The sequence below is a fragment of the Aythya fuligula genome, chromosome 7 (genome assembly GCF_009819795.1).
Source record: "Aythya fuligula isolate bAytFul2 chromosome 7, bAytFul2.pri, whole genome shotgun sequence".
In the NCBI taxonomy this organism is placed as follows: Eukaryota; Metazoa; Chordata; class Aves; order Anseriformes; family Anatidae; genus Aythya; species Aythya fuligula.
Window position 1 is genome coordinate 4494879 of NC_045565.1, and position 22567 is coordinate 4517445.

General features: G+C 35.1%; 1 protein-coding gene across 2 annotated transcripts; it reads right to left on the reverse strand.

Moving 5' to 3' along the window:
* Positions 1–681: 681 nt before the first annotated feature.
* On the reverse strand, positions 682–22481 carry PBLD (phenazine biosynthesis like protein domain containing). Of its 2 annotated transcripts, none has more exons than XM_032191198.1 (9): positions 22181–22481; positions 20168–20267; positions 18784–18882; positions 18129–18238; positions 17948–17977; positions 17367–17455; positions 15984–16162; positions 14143–14205; positions 682–745 (listed from the first exon to the last, which is right to left on the reverse strand). In XM_032191198.1, exons 1-9 carry the CDS (start codon positions 22262–22264, stop codon positions 741–743), a joined length of 759 nt encoding a protein of 252 aa, XP_032047089.1. In that variant the 5' UTR covers positions 22265–22481; the 3' UTR covers positions 682–740. The 2 variants fall into 2 exon arrangements, with proteins under 2 accessions (XP_032047089.1, XP_032047088.1); XM_032191197.1 differs by lacking the exon at positions 682–745 and adding an exon at positions 8666–9308.
* Between the last annotated feature and the right edge of the window lie 86 nt (positions 22482–22567).

Sequence of the window (22567 nt, forward strand, 5' to 3'; positions counted from 1 at the left end):
TGGAATAAAAATATATAAAGCAACAGTGGAGACGGTGATGACAAAAGATTGTGCAAGCTTTTCATAATTTTTTATTATTTTTTTTTCAGTTCAGGAGGAGCTATTTTCTTGTGCAAACAGGCATAAAATTACTACCCACTGTCCTGCTTCTCATTGATTTCTACTTGGCACAGTTTGCCAGATGCTGTTTGGTCTAAGTGTTGCCTTGACCTCCACTGGTGATGCTGGCCCCTTTTGGCTTTGTTGCACTGTATTTTCCCAGCAGGGAGGTCCCACCCCTCTAATAGTTCAGTTGCAACTTTTGCTAAAGGCTTATAGGTTACCCATATGTTGTACCGGAGGGGCCAGTCTGACTGGAATTAACTCAGAAGTGGCGTCCAGCATTGTGGCTGGAGCTGGCCCAGGGGAGATTATAAATGCCCCAAAACTAATTAAATATCTTGTCTCCTGCTGGTAAACAAAAGAGAATGAGGGCAAAAATATGAAATGCCTGATTTAACTTGGATCTGTAAGTAGCTTGACAACACCAACCCTGAAGTCAGTGGTGCATGATTTAAAAGCCCCTAATGGGTCAAAGCTGTTAAATAAATTAGACTTTTGTCTATTACCCTTCATATACTTAAAAAACTGCTATGTAAATGTACTTACCATCAGCTTTCAGAGTATTTCACAACAGCATTTCTGGGGTAAGAGCCATATAGTCCATGTATTTATGTGGAATTATTCTTAACTTTCAACTTTTACCCTGAAAAAAGTTTAAAAAATAAATATTGCCATTCAAAGATATACATATAAATAAGAAGCTATAGTATTTTCAATAACATTTTCAAGGACCTAAATCGTCAAATGCTGCTTTATAAAAAGGAAATAGAAGAATTCACTCATCTAAGAGAATATTTGTAAAAATCATTAGCTAAGTGACATTTTCAATGAGTCAAAAGTATTTAAAAAATTAACTAAATTATTGGAACAATGGATCAAGTGCTTTTGATATATATAATTTCAGATGTAATGTATTCAGTTTTCTAAATTAAAAATCCTCTCTCATGGCATCGTTGCGTGTCTATAAGGCTATACTATATTTTAAAATACTCTACTGCAAATTGTGCTTTTCTTTTACTAATATGTAATAGTTATCATCTAAATACTCCACAATATGTTTTAGAACGTTAAATATTGTCCTTCAAAAAGCCTGTTAGTAAAGAAGATGAGAATTCTCATTAGATGTTCCATATACTAATTTTACATATATGCTTAACCTTACATGTTTATGTAATACTACTGTAGTTAACGGGACCAGATGAATGTGCCAAGTTAAAAATAGCTGTAAGTCTTGGTCATCTAGGACCTCAGTTCATAATGATTTTAGTGTGAACCAGACAGTGACTGATTTAATGAAAGAATAGCATTCATCTTTTTTGGGAGGACATGTGTTAAGTCTTTCTGTTTTCCATACGCATATTTTTACTTATTTTAAACAAATTTAAAAATATATTATAAAAAGATTATCTTTCCTTGCTGATATCTGAAACTTTCTGAGAGATGGCAAGGATCAAAAACAGAGGTAAAAGAAAAGGAAACATTAAAACAGATTGTTGCATACATATATATACACATACTTTTATATATTCACACAAGCATATATACACATATCTCCTTCATTTTTGATAGTACCTTACCATTACGTTTTGACTTTATAATTAAACTGTTATGCAAATTAAGTAATCCACACTCAATTTAAGTAAAATTTACACTATTAACTATAAGGCCTGATGTTGCACTTAATGCCTTCCAACTTAACTAGGAACTTTGGTAGCTATGTTGTTTTGCATCCTGCCCTAGACAGACGAGCACACAGCATACACACATATAACACATCTGCTCTTTTGTCCAAATGGACAGCAGGACGCCACAGAGGTTTTTCCATCAAAAGAAATGCAATCCTGAAAGATTAAGACGTTCTATTTAGGCACATGTGATGTTTCAGATTTTCAAATCTCCCAAGTGTCACATTTCCAAACTCTAATGAATTAGATGTGACAGATATATTCTAAAAGCTAGTACTAGAGCTGGTTGTGAATAAAGGAACACTTAATGTAGTGATTGGTCATATATAATGCTGGATTTAGAATGCACAAAGGACAACGTTTCCCATGAGGTACAAGAGAACAAAAATTGATAAAACCAAATAGAATAAAAGCAAAAAAATCACTTCATCCAATGTATATAGAAAAAGGATTGAGTATTCAGTATCAAAAAGCTTGTTATATGTTTTATTGTTCTCCCATGAAGCTAGTTGTTTCTCTTCGTTCCTTATTTAGAGATACCAAGAATCTCAAATGACAGCATTGTATCAGATTTTACTGGAATTTTCTCTTGAATGATCCAAATCTGAGGTTCAGAAAGTTTCCTCAGCCTTTGTTAATATTGTGGTAGACATTTCAATTAATTAATTAATTAATTGGCCACTCCTGTTAAACAGATGTGCTTTTAAATGTAGAAAATAAATTACAATCTTGTTTATTTAATTGCACGTGTTATCACCTACTCACAGACTTTAATTCCTAATGCAAAAAAATGTAGTAAGGCAGCTATGTTTTTCTATTGCAATTGGTCTTCTTCATATAGTTTTTGAGTCATATACAGAATCAAAAAGGTAAGTATTACATTGTTTTTCCTTATAGCTCACAAAAGATCTGAGCACGGTAACCAGACTGACTGAAAAATATGCATCGAATAGAAGTCCTACTAGTTAAAAAAATTAGTGAGGCTTTTAGAATCAAACACCAGGAGAATTTTCAGCCCAAGTTCTATAACATCAAAAAGTTGGGAATGTAAACTTTACAGCAATAACTACTTAATCTAACAGACAAACCAACATGATCCAATACCTGGAGCGCAAAGGTCAAGAACCATGAACTGGAAACATGAAACATATTTTCAAAAGAAAACATAAACATTTCCTAGACGTTTTACTAAGAAATAGAATAGATTCTTCATACCCTTACACTTTTATATTAAACGTGGATATCATTCTACTATACCTACCACACAAAACTTTAGTGCATTGATTGGTTTGTGGAATATTACTGTCTATGATATGAATTCAGGTCAACAGATTAGATAATGGTCTTAAACCTATGCATCTATGAAATGCATTTACCAAAATTACCTAATAAACCAAGACAGCAATCTGAAGAGTCTGAAACTACAAAGAATTCTGGCAAACCATATGCAGATTAAATTCCCTTACTCTCTGTATCTTTATCTATAGGGAAAACATATACTGAATGCTAATCAGTCATTCATAGAATAAAGAAGGTGTAAAATTCAAATTGATCAATGAAAAGCAACAAACCCAAATATTATACTGATATCACTGAAGCTCAAAACATATCACTGCAACCATCAGTTGGTGTCTTTCTGAGTTTTCCATTGGATGGGTGACAAAATAGAAACACAAGCAGGTATCTATTTTTATCAGAATGATTATTTTATTTTCCAGAAAGGATTTTAATGAATTTTTCTTTAAAGAAAAAGGATGAATTAATTAGATTAGACTCAATATACTGTACATGGCTTCTGCATAGGTGCATGCTGGATGACATGAGAAAGTTTGTCTCAGTTAAGGAAAGACTGGTATAATCAGTGTCAGGTCTCGATACAAGGAACAAGATGCCTGAAAACAGTTGAGAAAAGAAAACGAATATAGAGACTTCATGAACTCTCTTTTACTTTTTCTCAGCTGGCAGAAGATAAAGTCATTTTGAACCATTTTACAGGTCAAGATTTTGTCTTCTTTTTCTCTACCTCATAATCCTAGGGCATAGCACAATTTAACCCACACACCTAGTTATCAGGGAAATGTAGCAAATGTTACACCTCCTGAAGTACATTTGTAATTCTTTCTGGAACTGCCTGACTGTACTGCATTTCAGTCAGTGCTAGTGCTTGATAAGACAATTAAATCCTTTGTTAAGAACTTCTGAAATGAAACAAAAGCACCAACTAATTGGTATTCTGACTGGGACTAATTCAAAGGTGTCTTCTAGTACCTTGGGATATGGTGTGCTCTACTTTGGAGAGAATCAATCAGCCAGAGATTGATGAAGGGGTGTTGAGGTCAGGTTTGCAAACACAGAGCCATCTGCAGAGTCTCCTGGGTTGGTACCTGCAGCAGAGTAATTTACAGGAGCAGGTGTTTCCTTTTAATCTACGTTTTGTGTTTTTTTTTCTGCTGAAATTGTAACTTTATTGAGAAAATGCATGCAGTTGGTTATTAAGAGAGTACTTTGTCTATTGATGTTATTAACTGCTGAAAGGTCTCTGAAAGTTGTAGTTAGCATACTCCTTAAGAACACGGAAAGAATGGAAGCTGAGATATTGAATACCTGTATCAATCAATCATTTCTTCAGAAAGTTACTACACATAACCATAATGAAGCCCAAAAGGCTGGTTTTAAAACAGAATGGTTTTGTTCAGAAATTTGTCATTTCTTTCTGAATACGGCTGACTGAAAATATCATAAAGATTATAACATATTTCTATTTATAGCCATAAATATGGAGAAAGGAGCCCTTCTGAAACAAAATAAAAATTCAAGAATTCCAGATGGAATTTCCCATCTGAATTGAGCTTGGATGGATTGGCATTCAAAAACTTTGGTCTGGATCCAAAAAACAATTTGCAAAACATCAGCAAAGAACACATTTGGATTCAAATTCACGTTCTTGGCTTTCTCGTACCTCAGACACTGATCCAGCTCTGCTATAATCTACTTAACCCCTTCTCTAGCCTAGTATCTCTCAACCTACATTTCCAGAGCACCCAAACTGTTAGAGCATCACTAAGTTCACCTAGTGACAAAACTGAAGATATGCCCATTAAGTTTTAACTCTGCTCACACATTAGTCTCTATGTAGGCAATACGCATTTTTTGCCACCTCACAAACCCACTCACTCCGTACCCTACAAATTTCTTTTTCTTCACGATTTTTGAAGTGTTCTTGAGAATTTGCTTGGGTTTGCTTAATGTATTTTACCCACCCTTTAATTTTTAATAGGACCAAAATAACGTATGGGATAGTGGTTTCTTGGTTTAAAGGTGCCACAAAGAAGTCATAGAACAGAGGAAAGTGAATAAATTTTTTGCTTATATGGCATTATAACCAGGTACTGTCCTCTTTTGGCCATACGTACGGCAAAACCACAGCAGTCAAACTGAATCTCTCACTAAAGAAACCAACAAAGTTGGAAATGTTTATAATTCAATGTTTTAGTATTCTGCTTACTAAGTCTAAACTAAACATTTTATGTTAAAACTGACCTCTAGTCAAATTTTCTTACACATTTATATTATCTGTTATAATGACATTTTCTGTTGTATCATTTCTCCCATTATTTTGTAACTTTTTACTTATGGCTTGCAATAAGTTTTAGGAAAGAAAAGTTGGAGAGTGACTCAGGAACTGACAACATTCCTTGTTCTGTCTTTTTGTATAGGACTAGTAATAATTTTAAAGACAGATCTACTCTTCTGCAAGAATAAATAAAAATTCCAGACATCAGACTCAATCTGCTTCTTTTGGGGATTTCTCAGTTTTTAATTAAACTAATTTAATTTTTACTTGATCTGGCATCACCCTTAATTTTATTTTTCATTTTTTCTCCCAGGGAGTTTCCCTCCATTTCTGGCATGTTTCCCTGTCACTCTGATGAATATAGAGACAAAGAAATCTTTCACGTCCCAGAAATAACTGCCTCTTCTGTTGCTAATTTTCCTTCCTATCCCTTATGGAAAACATGGCTCCTGTCTGTGACCTCTTGCTGTGTATATATTTGTGAAATATTTATTTCAAATTTTTGAAAAATTTTCCAATTTTGGAAGCTTTTCGATATATGCAGTCTATTTTCATCTAGGTGACACCGAAGAAATGCAAAATATTCTCAGGAATCCTTTAAGCAAATCCATTAGATGGTTTACTATAAACAAAAATGCCTTTCCATTTCCCTTTCTTCCTTTTTACATATACATTCAGCTCTATAGCAACAGACTTAATTATTTCTTTTGCTCAATTTTTATTTTTGTAACTTATTTTGCTTCCTTCCTCTAGGGTATGTAGTTTTTTCTTGGCTCCTACATGAGCTTTGTCGCTGCAAAGGCAGGCACCAAAGAAGTGCAGAAGTGCACTAAAATTTTCATGTCTTGGCTGCTGGATACAGCCAGATGTTTACAAAAAACTCGCAGTGACTTGTAATAGTTTTCTGTCAGACACTCTCATGGTAAATAATACTTAAGCACATAGGAATTTCCAGAATTGTATCTTCCCTTTGAAGCATTTGTGCTTGCTTCAATGCATCCCTATGCTACAGTCTTACTTAAGAAAGCAGCAGTTCTGTAAATTTGGGTAGCAGAAACACTAAACAAAGAGACATTGCATTTTTCCAGCCTCCCATTTAGCACCTTCACTTAACTTTTGACTCAACATTTTAATTTAATCAAAATTACACTAAGCTTACACTGAAGCTAAATATTTTCCTGGAAAAACATTACATTCCTAAATTTTATAATGATAACAGCAATAATATTATAAAACTTGCATTAAAAAAGGGGAGTCCATGATGATGACATCTGCATGAAATTTTGTAGCCCTGAAACGTTGTTTTTAGAATTACAAATACATGAAACTTGTGCTGCTTAAGCTGAAGATCAATTTTCTTCACAGAAACCTACACTTATGTACTATTTCCTTTCTGCTTTTTCCATGCTTAATTTGGCCCTTGGTAATTAACTTAAACATCATTGTATTTCTCACTTTTTGATGTTAAATTCATGCAATTTTGAGTCACAGTTCTCATTTCAAGTGTAATGGACGTTTGATGTGGTGCCACAGTAACTTAGCAACTATCAAGTAGCATTCAGGACTTTGTTCAAAGTTAGTTATGTTTCATTAACTGTCTACAGCTAGCAGAACTACCAGGGAAAACCTTTGAATGAAAATGGGAGAGAAGGGCACACAACCCATTTTTCGCATTAGGAAAGACAGACAAAATTTGCTACTGATTTCCAACTGATTTCCTTTACTGTTCACTGAAAACATGCAATGTATTAAAATAAGTCTTAGTGAGTAATTAGGATCACCAGGTCAACTACACAATATTAACATACAGTTGCTACTCGGAAAATCAATGCTCTTTTTTCTTGCCACTCTCAGCAGCCTTGCTTATTTTGCATATGGTTGCATGTTTAATTAGTGATCCTTCTGTAAGTGTCTGCAATTAGCACAATGATGATTAATAAAATAAGTCCTTTAAAGCTCCATTTAGGCAGCAGAACTGCACAATCAGGTATAATTAATTCATCATTAATAAATCATGGCTGATTAACTAATCTGTTGATTACAAGCACATTACTGCACAGTATCCCACCTGAGCTCTGGTGATTTTTCTACTCTTACCACAAAGAAAGACTAAGTAGCAGCAAAGTATAAAAAGAAAAAAAAAAAAAAGCACCAAGCCACAAGTATATTGGTTTGGTCAGGAAATTTAGATAGCAGATATATCTAAAATTTACACGCCTTGGTTCTTTATTAGTCCCCCTGGGTAATAAATAAGTAAAATTAATATTTATTAAATGCGGACATGTGAACAGTAATTGCTTCTTTAGTTCATTTATATTCTTAAAGTGCTGGGGTGTTTTTAAAGCACCTCAGATTATGACATTCACTCTTTGCATAAGCCAGCAGGAAAACAAGTTTCCAGTATTGCTCCTCAAATGAATCCAAGTCACTAGCTGGAAAGTGATCATTTTTCTTTACAAGAAAGCAAGGTCAAGGTGACAGCAAAACATTGCTGTTGAACCGCCGTCATTCCTGTGTCTTGCACATGATGATTCCATGTTTGTAAATCAAATGTCACATCCCTGATCTTCAGGCAAGACTGAATACAGAAGAACATGCATTTCAACTTGGAAATCTGCTTGCCGTCTTGCTCTCAATCTTCGTGGTACATTTAAATCACATTTTCAATATGTAGCTGATTAGCTATAAGAAGTAGAAACTTTTATTTTAAATGAATCCTAGGATTCTCACACTGTTACTTGTCTTCAGCTGCTTGGGCTTAAGTAAAATGCAAATTATGAGTTGTGATAAAATTCAAGATAGCTGGAAAGATGGTAATTTGGCACAACTACGTTCCTTATGATTTATAAATGACTGGATATAATATCCAGCTGTTTCCACAGGTATGACAAGGCCTTTGAATTTAAAATATGTTATCCTGAAAGATCACAAAGAAGAACTAATTCAGTTTAGGATAAAAGTGATTTGGAATGGAAAACAGATTTTAGCTAGAGTAACTAAAACAGTTACTTATTATATCCCTAATAAATCCTGAGAAAAATGAGAACACAAATGGAAAAAGTGACATCTGAAGCAGTATGCTCTATGAAGAACATTACAGAAGAAACTTTTAATTTAGGAGCAAGTATTCAGTCTTTGAAAAGTAAATATTACATTAACCAATAAAGTTTTCTTTAAAATTTCAGCTACTTTTAAGTGTATCACTATGTCAATCTCTTAAATCTTTCTGTTAAAACTTTGAACTATTGGCTAAGCAGCAGTACTATTAGCCACTGCAACAGCATTTGTCTTTGGAAGATACTGTTCATAAAAGAGAACCATAAAGCATATTTTTAGACCTTTTATATTTGCTTCATATTTTAATTCAAGTAAATTAACAAGCATGAGGAACATCTCAAGATGTGGCAGAGAGGATTTTTTTCTTGGAAGGATGACAGTCAGATTTTAAGGAGAATAACTGAATACAGAAAAAAGTTTCATTGTTTTATCCATCAAGTAAGTTTACAAATCAATCCAGGAGACAGAAATGACTTTTAAAACATGGAATTCGGAAACGAATGAAACAATCATTTTAGAGCAGAAAAATGAGTGAGCTGACCTTGGACAGTTTCTGAGATTAGTGCACATATGAAGTCATCAGAAGAAAATGAAGAAAACAATACCAGGGATCTTGAAGATTAGAAGTGAACATTTTCAAGCACCTTTTAAAAGCGGACAGTAAGTAATCAAAGATTTTTGATGACCGTGGTGATTCAGTGTCTAGAACTAAGATATAATCAACACAATAGGAATAATATGAAGGTGTGAGAGATGAAACTGTTAGTATCAGTTTCTTCATAAAGTCAAGTTTCCTTTCAACACAATAGCAAATTGGCCCGCAATTTCAACTCTTCCATCATTACGCAGTGAAATCTTCAAATCTCCTCCACGGCGAGAACATTGAAAAGCTAAATGGAAACAAGAATTCAGAGTTAAAATTCTAGTATATAATATAAATTATTATTTTTTTAAATGCATGAAAATTCAGGCAATGATGCCTCTGTCTCCAGAAAGCAAGCAGCATCAAGTCAGTCACTGTCCCGGAGACAACCTGGATGAATTGTCTTTATGGATGAAGATTAGCTGAGGGTCTATCTCAGACAAGAACTTGACACATACAGAATGTGACAGAAGTACTACATAGTACTAAGCAAGGAAGGATGGTTTGCTGTGGTGTAGCCAACTAAGTTTCTTCTGCATGTTTAGGTATGTCTTGAATGCAGCCATTCATAGGATAGACAGTTTCCATAAGCAAGAAGGAAGAACACTTATCTGTGCAAGAATAGAGAACCACTTTTCTAGTACTGAACTACAATTAGATACAAGGTTCAAAACATGTTTTGGGTTAAAGGGTAAATAAAAATGAAGTAACTAGTGGGAAAAGTCTATGAAGAAACATAGATGCTGCTTCAGCTGTCACAAACTGAGAACAAATTGTTACATGGACAGGAACAGATACTGATTTATATAAGCCTGAAAATATCACTTAATACAGCCAGATAAAATTTACAGAGAATAGCTTTCCACCTGTGAATAATCACAAAGCTCCATTTTTGCTGAAGCTGTTTAAGCCATATTCAGGTGGGAAGATAACGCTTAGCTAGCATGTTGAGTCTGTAGTCTTGTTTCAGTAGTCCAATTTTAGCTGCATAATTACTTGATCAGCAAATGCTCTCGTTAAGAAGTCATCTTGCAAAGGTTAGAGTTTCATATCATTTTGTTTTTGTAAAAGGCTGTAAATGGATGAGACAAGCCACTGATGTTCACAGTCTCTCTACTCAATGAAATTCCAACTACAAAGGTTGCTCAAAGCAAACAACCTTTTCCTCACAATTCCCCAGTTTGTAATTGGGTAGAGACTGCATTCAGTTCCTGGCAGAGTGCAGGATCTCCAACAGACGACACATACACCGTATGCTTTAAGATGGTTTCTCAGCCACAGCTGACAAGAACGCTCTTACTTATAGCAGGATATCAGATTCCCAAGGCTCCAAAACCAGTAAGAACAGGAGCTCTATAATAATTGCGACTGATACTTTCTGGTCTTCTTTATTTATAGAACTACTGGCTATCATTTTTAACTTATCAGAGCAATACCTATTTATGGACTAATGACTTCAATTAGAATATTCCATACCATGATAAATTTGATAAACTGTTATTGCCAAGTGTGGATACACAGCTAAACCTTCCCCACCTCCTTGTGATAGCAGATTTAAAGAAAAGAGCTAAATTATTTCATATCTTCAGCGGTTGCCTGATTTTTGTTTTTCCTTCTTTAAATGTGGAACTAGTTCTGTCTGTTTCATGGCAAGATTACTGAGGCTATTTTAATACAGGTCCATTTTATTTTACTTTCAAAGAAACCTCCAAAATACAAGGAAAAAAAGACAAAGATTTTATGCAAGCCTGTATGTAAATGGTACTTGATCTTTTCTTTCTCTCACACAGAAACAATGATATTTCACACTGTGTCTGAAAGGAAACAGACCTGCATGGAATATTTCATTAACTAGATGATTTTATGTAATAGCATTGTCTTCAAAGAGATTCAAGCATCTCTGATGTACACACTCGCTTTCTGGAACATGCAGTTGTTGCACATCCCTCCCATATGTGGATTTACCAGGGATTTCTCATACCACACACACTATTCCTAGTATAAATACAAATATGTACATTCTGATCTGTAGAAATAATATATCACAGCCGAATTCAGTGCCTTAAATTCTTTTATGATTCACCTGAGAGAGGGGAAAATTTCACGAGTATGTACAAAGACTGAACTTCAGCATGCTGATCTGCACCACTGTCTTCAGAAGGAGGCCAGTGACTTTGTGCCAATATTAACCTATTGTTTTGAGGGACTTCTTAGAGTAGGTGCATCTAAATGACCAATGGTTACAAAATTTGAGGACTAATAGAGTTTCTTTATGATGTCCTGATAATGACATCGAATCAGCAACAAGTGCCATTCTTGAAAATATATTTGTTTTTAGAAATCACCAGTATTTTGGCCAAAATTCTGACCCTTACAAAAGGACTGTTGAAAAAGCATTTGTTCCTAGGCCTTTTCTAGGTATCACTTAAATGAAGTTAAGATCTCTAAGACTTTCTCTAAAAAAAGAAGGTAGACAAATCTACCGACTGATGGAGGAAAACACTTTGGCAGAAATGTTACGCTTCTGTATAAATCTAATGTAGCCCTAGGGAAAGAGAACACCTACTAAAACTAAAAGCAGTGAATTCTATCAGTCTGTATGCTGAGATTAACTGGGAAAGATGAAAGCTGTGATTTTAAGTGTGCAGAACTCTTCACTTCATGAGACTTAAAATCAGCAGAAAAATAAACACATATTTATTCTACCTTATGAGGCAACTTATTCAAAAATTGTGAGGAGACTAAAAAGCTAAAAGACAGGACCTTATGTTGAAAGAAATTCTGGCAAATATTTCTAAAGGATGATGTTACAACTGAAGTAAGGTCCTTTGCCTCCCACCCCATTCCCCCAGAAATCTCACAACTAAAACTTCTAAACCTGTTCTGTATTAGAAAGGAATCTCAGAAGTTAGAGGCAACAACAGGAACCACACAATAAAATAATTTAGTTAGTCAAATGTAGAGGTACAGAAAAGACTCCTCTAGCTTTACCAAACACAAAAAAACTGCCCTGGATCAGGCCCCTCATCTTTAAAATAATTTGGAAATTCCTGTAATTTGTTTGGATATATCATATTGCTCATGTAGGTTTATAAATATCATAAAGCTACATGAAAGACTGGATACAGTGACAGCTGCTAAATACTGTAAATATTGTATTCATTAGCAATTAAAATCTAACACCTGACATGATAGGTTATTTTTATTTAAAATAGATACATATTTCAGGGACTCTACAAATGAAAAAACGTAAGGACTGATAGTGAATTCTCATTTAACACAGCTTAAACACAAGAATATTTACATACCTCCAGGAAAAATCATTAAAGCATTTTACCTTGTAAAAAGAATTGAAAATTCTCTTTGTATTTGATAGGAGTTGTCAGTGTTTGACAGTTTGGTCTAATAAAAATAGAAGAGAACCTAGACACAGGATATTATGTCTGATACTTCAGCGGAGATGTAGCTGACCTCCTCCTAGAGGTCCCAGAACTCAGAGAGAGCTGACAATACATGTAATGTTCTTCGTTTTTATACCATTTCATATCTAATCTATTTTGGAACTAACAGATCTTTCATTTGGAAGAAAGCCAGAATTCTTGCAATAAAAGATATCAGGTATTACAAAAGCTGTTGTGAAAGTTTCTAAAGAGTCAAAATATGCTTTTATTTATAAATTTTTGGTGATAAGTTATCTTTTACAAATAATCAAATTACAAATGGAATTTGTACTTGCTTGCTATCAGTAACATTTTGAATATATATTTGTGTCTATCAGTAATCAACCACAAATACATTTGCTACTTTACTAGTGATGTTTTGAGTAACGTGTAAGGTTATTAAAGTGTATTTGCTGCAATATTATTTACTGCTGCTACTGATTACTGCCACTACTGATTTTATTTTTATTTTATATATATAACATACACACACGTACTTTCTTTTGTGGTAATAATTTGAAAAAGCTCAATATATACTTGCTTTATTATTCATAAAAAGACTTTCCAGTGGCAATTTATTTTCACCTGTACTAAAGTATTTTTCATATACGCATGAAATATGAAAAAATCTACCCTATGGGAAGATGGGACTTGTTTCTTCCCCAGTAAAAATACTAGGGGAGTAGATTATAGTATAAATTGCCTTTGCTGCTTGACATAGTTTCTCTAAAAGAGGAAACAGCATGGCATATATGAAACAAATGAAAACATAGAAGTAGATAGTACCATATAAAAATACAGACAGAATTTGTGTCTGATTGTTTAGAGAAACACTGCTGACAGGTGTGAAGGAAGACTTTCAGCACCTGACATTAAAGCCTGAAATCATCAAATCTTATGAGTAACAGCCAGTCCATAAAGATGCAATATCAAAGACAGTTGTTCTTCTTCAGAAAATATTTTTTCCTCAACTTTTGGTAACTATCACAAATCTGTATGATGTAAATGCAAACATGACCTTGGAACAGACTAATAAACGTTTCCTTCAATCCATGATGGAAAAGGTCTCAGTTACCATGGATTATCATGCCAAGCTATGGAGGGCTAACAGATCCTTTAAAGAGATTATCGTTCAAAAAAAGTCCACTCTGAGATTCATATGGCTAAATATAGGAAGGCTTATATTTAAGGTGGCTGTTTGGAAAAGCATTTACAAGCAAGGGTCCAAACTCTGATTAGACTAAGTTGTTGCCAAGTGCACAAAAAAACAGTATTTCTAAAAGTCATCACCACCCACTGAGAGAGACAGAGGACTACGAGGATATCATCTAAAGCTTACCAAGCTTCAGCCATGTTGAAAGGTCATGACAGCTAAAATACAAAAACTGAGATCAAAAACTAATGAGAGTTAGGATCCAGAACTGACACTTCAGATTCTATGCAAACATGATGTGTCACGCTGGTAGGCAGGAAACAACAATTTTTTAAAGATTATCTCACACAAAATTATTATACATTCTACTCATGATGGGAAAATGGATAGGGAGTTATTACTATATTTTGGGGTTATAATTTTATTTATTTTAAAGTTGGTAGCTTTTAAATAAATGGACAGCTTTCCAAGAAAACAGTCCCTCTTACCAAGCATTTCTGTCTTCCCCAGCTGCTCTGACCAGTAGCTGCTTAAAACAGCATGGGCAGATCCTGAAAAGAAATTAGAACACAAAGTACAGAATTACATTAGAATCACTATTTTATAGAGCAATCACATTCAAAATGTAAATACCATATAAAAATCAAGTGGCACCTGTGTGCACTTAAGAGTAAAAATGCCTAGGAGTGTGCAGAGCAGACAGAACCTAAAGCTTTGGCATTTCATTTATTTATGATCAAGCAGTATTACTTCCTCATCCTCTGACTTCAATGGAAATTTTGCCTAAGGGCTTCAAAATGAGGCTTGATTGGTAGGAACAACAGACACTACAGATTAAAATACTTGAGCCAAAATACTGACTTTCGGTAAACAAGTGAAGTTTCCTAACAATGGAATCCCAAAATATTAAGCTTAATAATACTATTCATCTAAACATAATGTTGTTCAATTAAACACCAACAGCTACCCATAAGGAAAAGAAAAAAAAATAAATAAAATCTTGGATTTTTTTATTTTTTAAGAATAGGTGGACAGAAGTCAATGTGCAAAAAAGAAAGAATTCCCTCTCTTAACAGTTTTCACAAGCAAACCTCTGGGTTTGTTTTTTTTTCAGTCTTGAACACTAAGTATCAGGATGTAACTCACGGTGGTCTTTTAAGATCTCACTACAGCCTCTGATAGACCAACTTATTGTTTCCTGAGTGGCAGATGGCTTAAAAATGTAGAATGACTTATTGGATTTTTAGCTGGACATGCTGCTTCAGTATACATTAGCAGCTAGGGGCAAAGACACTCTGCTGGAAACCCAGCTGTGAACTAGCTATAATTATCAGGGCTCTGGAACACCAGGACATGTAACAATTAAGAAATTCTCACAGAAGAAAGATAATACAAAGTCATAACACTTACAAGAACAATTCAGCAGTATAATGAAGAGATTTGTTGCTATAAAAGAAAGGGCGATTGCAGATGCAAGACAAGCAACTGTGAGCTACAAGCCTAGAAAATCTCGGAGATTCAGGGAACATGTAGCTTTTCCTACATATGAATAACAATCTTCTCACAAAACTAAAGAAACAAGTTCTGGGATCAGATACATCCACCACTCTGTCCCCTGGTTTAACAGGAAAGCAGGATTGCAAGTTTAATAACTGAAACATGGCCTGTATTTACTTGCAAACCTTTCTGCTAGAAAAGCAGAATGACTACCGTTATTCCAATAAAGACCTTCTTCTATTTAGCAAAACACTTAATGAGTATTTTTGACTAAGTTCTCATCAGACTAGCAATTAACCTGTGATTAAGGGGTACCTAAGCAAATAATATTACTTCGATCATTCTGCAGCAAATATTATCACATCTATGGAACAGAACATCAAAGGAAGACTTCAAACTAGTGTCTCTGCCTCTAAAAATATACCTAGCTAAGTTCTTATTACTTGCAGCACTGAAAACACCCACAATAAAATATTCTTAAACCAAGAAGCGATTTCAGGTGAAGCACAAAATAAATAAACAACACTGAAAGAAGTGGATATGAACTTCTGCAGTACTTGCTCGATACCAAAGCATTCTCTTGCTTTTCTGTAACTGTCATACTTCAGGGAAAAGATCTGGAAAAAAAAGAGGCAGGAACATCTGACCTGGCTTCCTGACAGCAGGAAGCTGATTTTTTCTGAATGAGTTTGGCATCAGTCAAAGTTTTCCTGCTGTCCATAGAAAGCAGTAATTTATAAGAAAGACTCTAAAGTACTAATTAATGAAGTTTAATAAGAACATTTTAACTGAATTGAAACAAGAGTAATTCATCTATCATGCAAATACATACCTGTAACAGGGTCTTCCAGAACTCCATACCAAGGTGCAAAATATCTGGAGTAAAAATCATGGCCTTTATCTTTTCCACTGGAGTTTCCCTTAAGAGTGAGTATGAGTCCTTTCACCTTTCCAGTCTTTTCAGCTGATAGAAATTGTTGTGCGTTCACTTGCAGTTTTTCTAACACAGACCTTGAATTTAATTATAGAGTATTTTAAAACTTCACTTCACATGAGTTCAAGTATTGAAAAACATCAGAAAGCTACAAAACTGTCTTCTCTACAATCTCTAAACAGCCACAACAAAGTGTTGGGGCAAAGGATTCCTAGCATTGTTCTCCCAATGTCTTTTGACATAAGACTACCCTGAATATACTACACTCCTAGTAAGCAGAGAAAAAAGGCCAAGCAATGTATTTCTTATTTCTGAAAACAGAAATAAAATGCCCAGAAAAAAAAGCTCTAGAAGTGTACATTTTCATTTCTGTTTTTCCATCACTGGACAAAATATTTCATCACTACAGAATGCAAAGTGTAAGCACTCCACCTGCTTCCAGAAAAAGGAAACACCTGATACTATTCAGATCTTCAGAGAATTGTAAAGCACTCTATAACAGTCTCAATTCTCTCAGTCTCTGTGAAGCTGCAGATACCTCCCTAAAAACTCAAGTATTGAAAGAGTAAAAATACTGAGTATTCAGCTGATTATTTTTTTTAATCTCCCCATTATCTCACTCCATAAACAGTAGTTTGGCCAAATTTCAAGTAACAGTTGCAATTTGACCTGATTAAAGAATTTAGGCTTGGACAATATATATGTACATGTATGTATACGTATGTATGTATATATATACACACACACAAAACATACTCAACAAGGAAATTCAGGTCTCTGAGATTAACAAATGCTTTGAAATCAATTGAATTGGAATTTCCTCTGTAAAGCTACTTATGATGCTGTAAAGAATGTGTAAGCAGATTACAGTCAATTGGGCATGTGAATCCACCGCATTCTGTCGATGTGTCTTGCCTCACCATGCAGACCTCTATAGCTCTACAATTAATAGTTCTTCAGCTGAGAAGCTAGACTCCCAATTTCTTGCTAGGTTCCTGGACCAATTTGACTCAGAGGGATGGGGAAAAAAACAATGTTATTAAAAGTGCTTCCTACATTTCCCTTTCTTGAAGATAGGTTTCAGATTGATCTTGTTTAGCTTTGCTGGTTCTGTAAGCTCACACGGGAAGATTATAGAATTATTTAACATGAGAGTTTAAATAAGAGTTTTTAATCTCCACCTGTTTCTAAAAAAATGTAAGTGAGCCTAGCCTATATGGAATAGTGGTTAAATGAAAGGAATCAGTTTCTGCATGCTTGATTCAAAAAAGTATCACAGACCTTTCATAAGTATCACTGAGGCGGACCAGGAGTTTCTTTGTGTCAGGAGAATAACGGAGATCTTGAACGATCATGTCACCAACAGCTGCCTGGTAAAAAAGAGTTAAAGGATCAAAGAAAAACAGAGTCATCTGAATATAAAATATCTCCTTAAAATATTCCTCAAACTAATTCTCTGCTAGAATAGGGCTCATACAAGGTCTTTGACGCAGTCCATGAGAACACACATGCAAGAAAATTAAATTCACTAAGTGCATGAATGGATATGGGCAGGTGCCAAGAGCTCCATGTTTGTCAACTTGGAAAGAAATCCAGAAGCTAAGAACAGGGCAAGGACACCAGAGTACCCTCACACACGTTCACTGAAATACATGCCAAGCACCGGCAGTGGAAGACAGAAAGGTTAACTGCAGCATTTTGGAGAATTCCATTTCTTGAACTGCAGAACTTAAGAGTTTTCAGGTTTTATGAATCTCTATGAAGTACCTCAAGCAACATGATGTTGTCACCATTCAGCCATTTTAATATATAAAAATAAGTATAACTAATTTCAATGTATTTCTAAGAGTATTTCTACTTACCTTTATTAACCCTCCTACTTCTTCAAGTGCCTAAAGGAAAAAAAAAAAAAAAAAACTGTAAAAGATAGAACATGTATGCTGTACAGCTATCCGACTACAGATAGGTAGATATATATACACCCATGCAAACACAAACACAGGCTTTCCTTGAAAGCCTTTTATAAATGAAGTTTTGACTCACCTGTGGGTAGGTTGAATAAAGCGGTAAGTCCAGGACAATATGATCTTTCTCTCGTCTCGTTTTTAGTTCCCCACTCAGAGTGACAAAAGTAAGAACTGAATTTGTGTTTTCTAGGGAGACATAATATTGCAACATTGTCAAGCATAAGAATTTAAATCTAAATTATTATAGCTTTTAGCCTAATACATTCAAAAACATTAGTTATACAGCTAAAAACCTAATACCTACAGTAAACCTGTATTCCAGGACAAAATTCCCAGCTAACTTAGTAAATAAGCTGCCAAGACTAATGAATATAGCAACTGCCAGTAAGTCTTTCCTGTATGTACCTAGAAAAAATGGGAATTTCCTTTTATCAGAAATGGAGATATTCCCTATTCATCGAACTCTACAGTACCTCTCTGAAATGGCATTTGCATATTTAGCACTAGTCTTTAACAGGAGTGATGGCAGGACATCAGAATCCTAAGTGCAGACATCAGACTACAACCTTACAATTACAGAGCAGTTTATAAAATACTGAAGGTACCTCCACATTTGTTCTCTAAATGTTCTGAAGATTTAACCACTTTCATTGTAGAAAATAATAGAGATTTTCTTAATTAGAAACAAATTTTAATGAAAAATTATAGTAACAAATAGCTTATAAACATACTTTGTATGTGAAACAAAACAGCAGCTGAGGCAAGTGTAGCATGACCACACAGAGGAACTTCATTGGCTGGAGTGAACCATCTGAGTCCAAAACAGGAACCTTAAAAGTAAAGTTTGTTATTTAGTGGAAGAGGATTTTTTCCTCTTCAATTTATTTCAAAAACTTTATATACAGTAAGGACATTTAAGTTATCATGCATGCTGTAATCAGTCTCGGTCTCAAACACCCTTTTAGGAATCTATTTTGTACTGATTTTTGGAATAGCCATCGCTTTTGAGCCAGGACTACAACTTGAGTCTACAGAGGAAAGCTACTTTGTTATAAGGACAAAGAATTTGCAGAGTAGAGAAGCTCCTTGCTTACAAGTGTAAAGCAAGATTTTTCCCCATGAGTAAAACACAATGCACCAGTAAAGAGTTTTGCTGGTATAATGGAATTTATACCTCAGCTAGAGCAGTTATGAATTATTTTGTTTAAACTACCAGTTAACAGTGGTAAAAAACTAATGTGTTCTAAACATTTATTTCACTTAAAATTTTATTTCAATTGGTTGATAAAAAAAATCAAAAAAATCAAAGATAACTAGATGCTAACTCAGTACCTTAATCTGAAATCTATCTTCAGGATAACACAGCTGCAAAGTGAGTAGAATCAGCAAACTGAGAACTAATCCACAAAGCAATTCTGATTGGGCTCCGTGCTTGATATTTTCTGCCTTTTTCAGCATCTACCCATTTCCTCACCCCACACATATACAAGCGCTACCAAATAAGAAGAGTGAATTCTGTCCACTCAAACTGATCAAATACGCAGCCTGAAGTGTTTGTTTGTGCAATTCCAGATTCCTTGTTTTTGCTGGAAACCTGTTTTTTTCCGGTACTGGCTCCACAGACAGTTTCTAAGACTTTGTGCAAACTCAAAGAACAGCTTACAGTTACCCTGGTGATGATTTCCTAAACAGCCAAGCCAGATTCTGCACACTCTGCAGTCCTGTGCATACAGAATAAGCCCTGTCTCTCTTCTCCTGGCTGTATAATAGAATTATCTCAAGAGATAATTAGTAGAAATAGAAGTATTAATTGAAGGATCTTTGCATAGCACTTTCAGGAGATTTTCTGGATACAACTTGCTTACTTAGTGAAAGATACTAATACAAATGTTCTAATTTATGAGCATTTGCATATTATAAAATTAATTTGATATATAAAACGAGTACTTTAAAGAATCCACATGCAAAAAGCTTATTACTATTACTGTAAGATGCAACTCAACTCCAAGATTTTGCTTTTGCTGTCCTACAAACTAGCTTATTCCTTATAAATGAACCCACAGTATCTTCTTATTCTTTTGAAAGCAGTATTGGTGCTCAAACAGAACCACTCACTTTTGGTAAAGTCATCTGCAGGGTGCAGTTTTCTGATGAAGGCAGTTTCAGAAAGATTCATTTCTGTTGCGATTTTTTGGTGCAAACCTTCATCCAAGTCCTAACAATGAAGTGACAAATCCATTTAAAAGCAGGCCACAAAAAACAAAATCAAACACTGTCAAATAAATGCAGTCACCCTATTTTTTATTGTAATAAAGCAGATTCATTTTTAGTTCAATTTTTTGCATTTCCAGTATGTATTCCATAAGTTCACAAATCCTTGAACTACATGAAGAACAAAGTTACAAAAATACTAAACTCAGCCATTTAATGAGTACATCTTTTTTCTTAATTATGATGAAAGTCACACTGAAGTAATTATGAACAATCAAAAACTAACTAAAACCTCTTTCTGTAACTCTGAAAAATCAATGTCAGCAAAGGGTATGTAGTAATGGCTAGGGCAATGGCCAAGGCAGCTTATCAGCACTTACTGCTGTACCCTCAATATTACTCTTTGAACATGCTAAGTCAGTAGAAGTTGAGAGGAGATAAACTGAAAAAACAAAAATGCTGGGCTCGCTACATTCCGCTCTAACTGCCTGCAGATTTCAACCAGTGAACATTGATACTGGGACACATGAGTTGTAGTGACAGTATGAAATTTCGCTTAACCCTTGTTCCATTGTTCCTTCCCCACAATTATGCAGACTGGCCAGGTAGAAGCATCTGGTCTTCAAAGTACAATGATGTACTAAATGGACCTGAACAAGTCCCAACTGTGGCAGGTTGAACTTTGCCCTGCTAACTTAACTCATTTCCCTCAATAATTTTAATCCTTTAAACCAATAATCCCACTTTATAGATATGAAACAACTACCAATGGGCAGAATAGACCTGTCCTTGCAGAATTAATTCTATACAATGAAACAACATCCTAACCTTTTACAGTATCAAGTGTCTCCTTTATTCCAGGAAAATAATTCTTGCTGTTAATTACTCCAAAGATACCAAACCAAAACACTGACCAAAACATTTTTATTAATATTAAAATTCTATTGAAATACTGCCATCCTGTGGCACTTCTGAAACACAGCAAGTTTGCTTTGCCATTCTTGCTTTACTGGCAACAGTTTTTGTAAAGCACCTGCTGAGCCTTTGAAGGGAACAGAAACACTGCTGTTACCTGCACCATATGTTTTTGGAGCTTAGAATAAGACTATTAATTAGCATGTCAGCTTTAATATGACAGGGAAGCCTCTAGCCCTGTGTACTGTAAAAAAAAAGTCAAAACTTCAACATGCCAAAGGCAACATGCAAATTGCCCACTTAATACATTGATGTAATAAAGTAAAATTAATATAAAAATGCAATTAGAAGCTTATAACTTTGAGTTAAGTTAGTTCTGAGAGGGAGCAGTTGGATTTCAGAGGGCTACAATGCTTCTGAAGTGAGATACTCCCTATCACAACTTTAGCTGAGCTGGTTAAGTATACTATATGGTACAAGATCTAGACAGGATTGCAAAGATTTAGGCAGGATTCATGTGGTGAATGACTATATTTTTATACTTAAATTTTGAACAAGTGATACCACGCAAAAATACAAGGTGTGTAAATTTCTACTCTTATTTAGTAACTAGGTTGTGGTAGAACTTGTCAACAGCACATCAACTTGAACCATTTGTTCAGAACATCTTTGTGAAGAGAACGACTGCTGTTGAATGCCGCAGAACTACCAGGCTGCTCTGAAGTGCTGCAAGCTGTTTGCTTAGACCTGCCAAAAGCTGAGCCCAGCACGTTCAGTGACCCAGATCCAGTCCTACACATTCCCCTCACACACACTTTTCTTCCACAGGAAAAGCAAAGAAACGAATAATAAAACTTCAATCAAAAAGAAAATTATTGAGTATTGATTCTGTTATTTGGTACTGAGCACTCAAGTTAGAAGTGGTAAAAACCACTGCAGCCCCTCATACACTTTTTTTTTTTTTTTAACTTACATTAACTTTTTTTTTTTTTTTTAACTTACATTTTCGAGCAGACAAACTGCCGCAGGGTTTCCACAAAACGGCCGGTTTGTAAAAGCGTCAACCGTAAAAATAGGAATCTGCATTGCTGCTTGCGCCTATTTAGCTTTACGCTGATTTCTTCAGGGTGCTTTCTAACCCGTTCTACCCCCTAAAGGGAGCCCAACTCTGAAGTTAATGTTTCCCTACCGACAGGAGGAGCCAACAGGGTGCTGCTCGTCTCTTCCGAGCACATAGAGGGCGCCCAACGGCGGCTTAGATTCATGACGGCAGATTTTAACCTCTGTGTGGCGTCCTGCCTCCCTAACCCACGGCGGGAGGGACACACGCCCGAGAACCCGACCGGCCACGGCCGCCTGAGAGAGGCGATACCCGCGCTGAGGCGACGG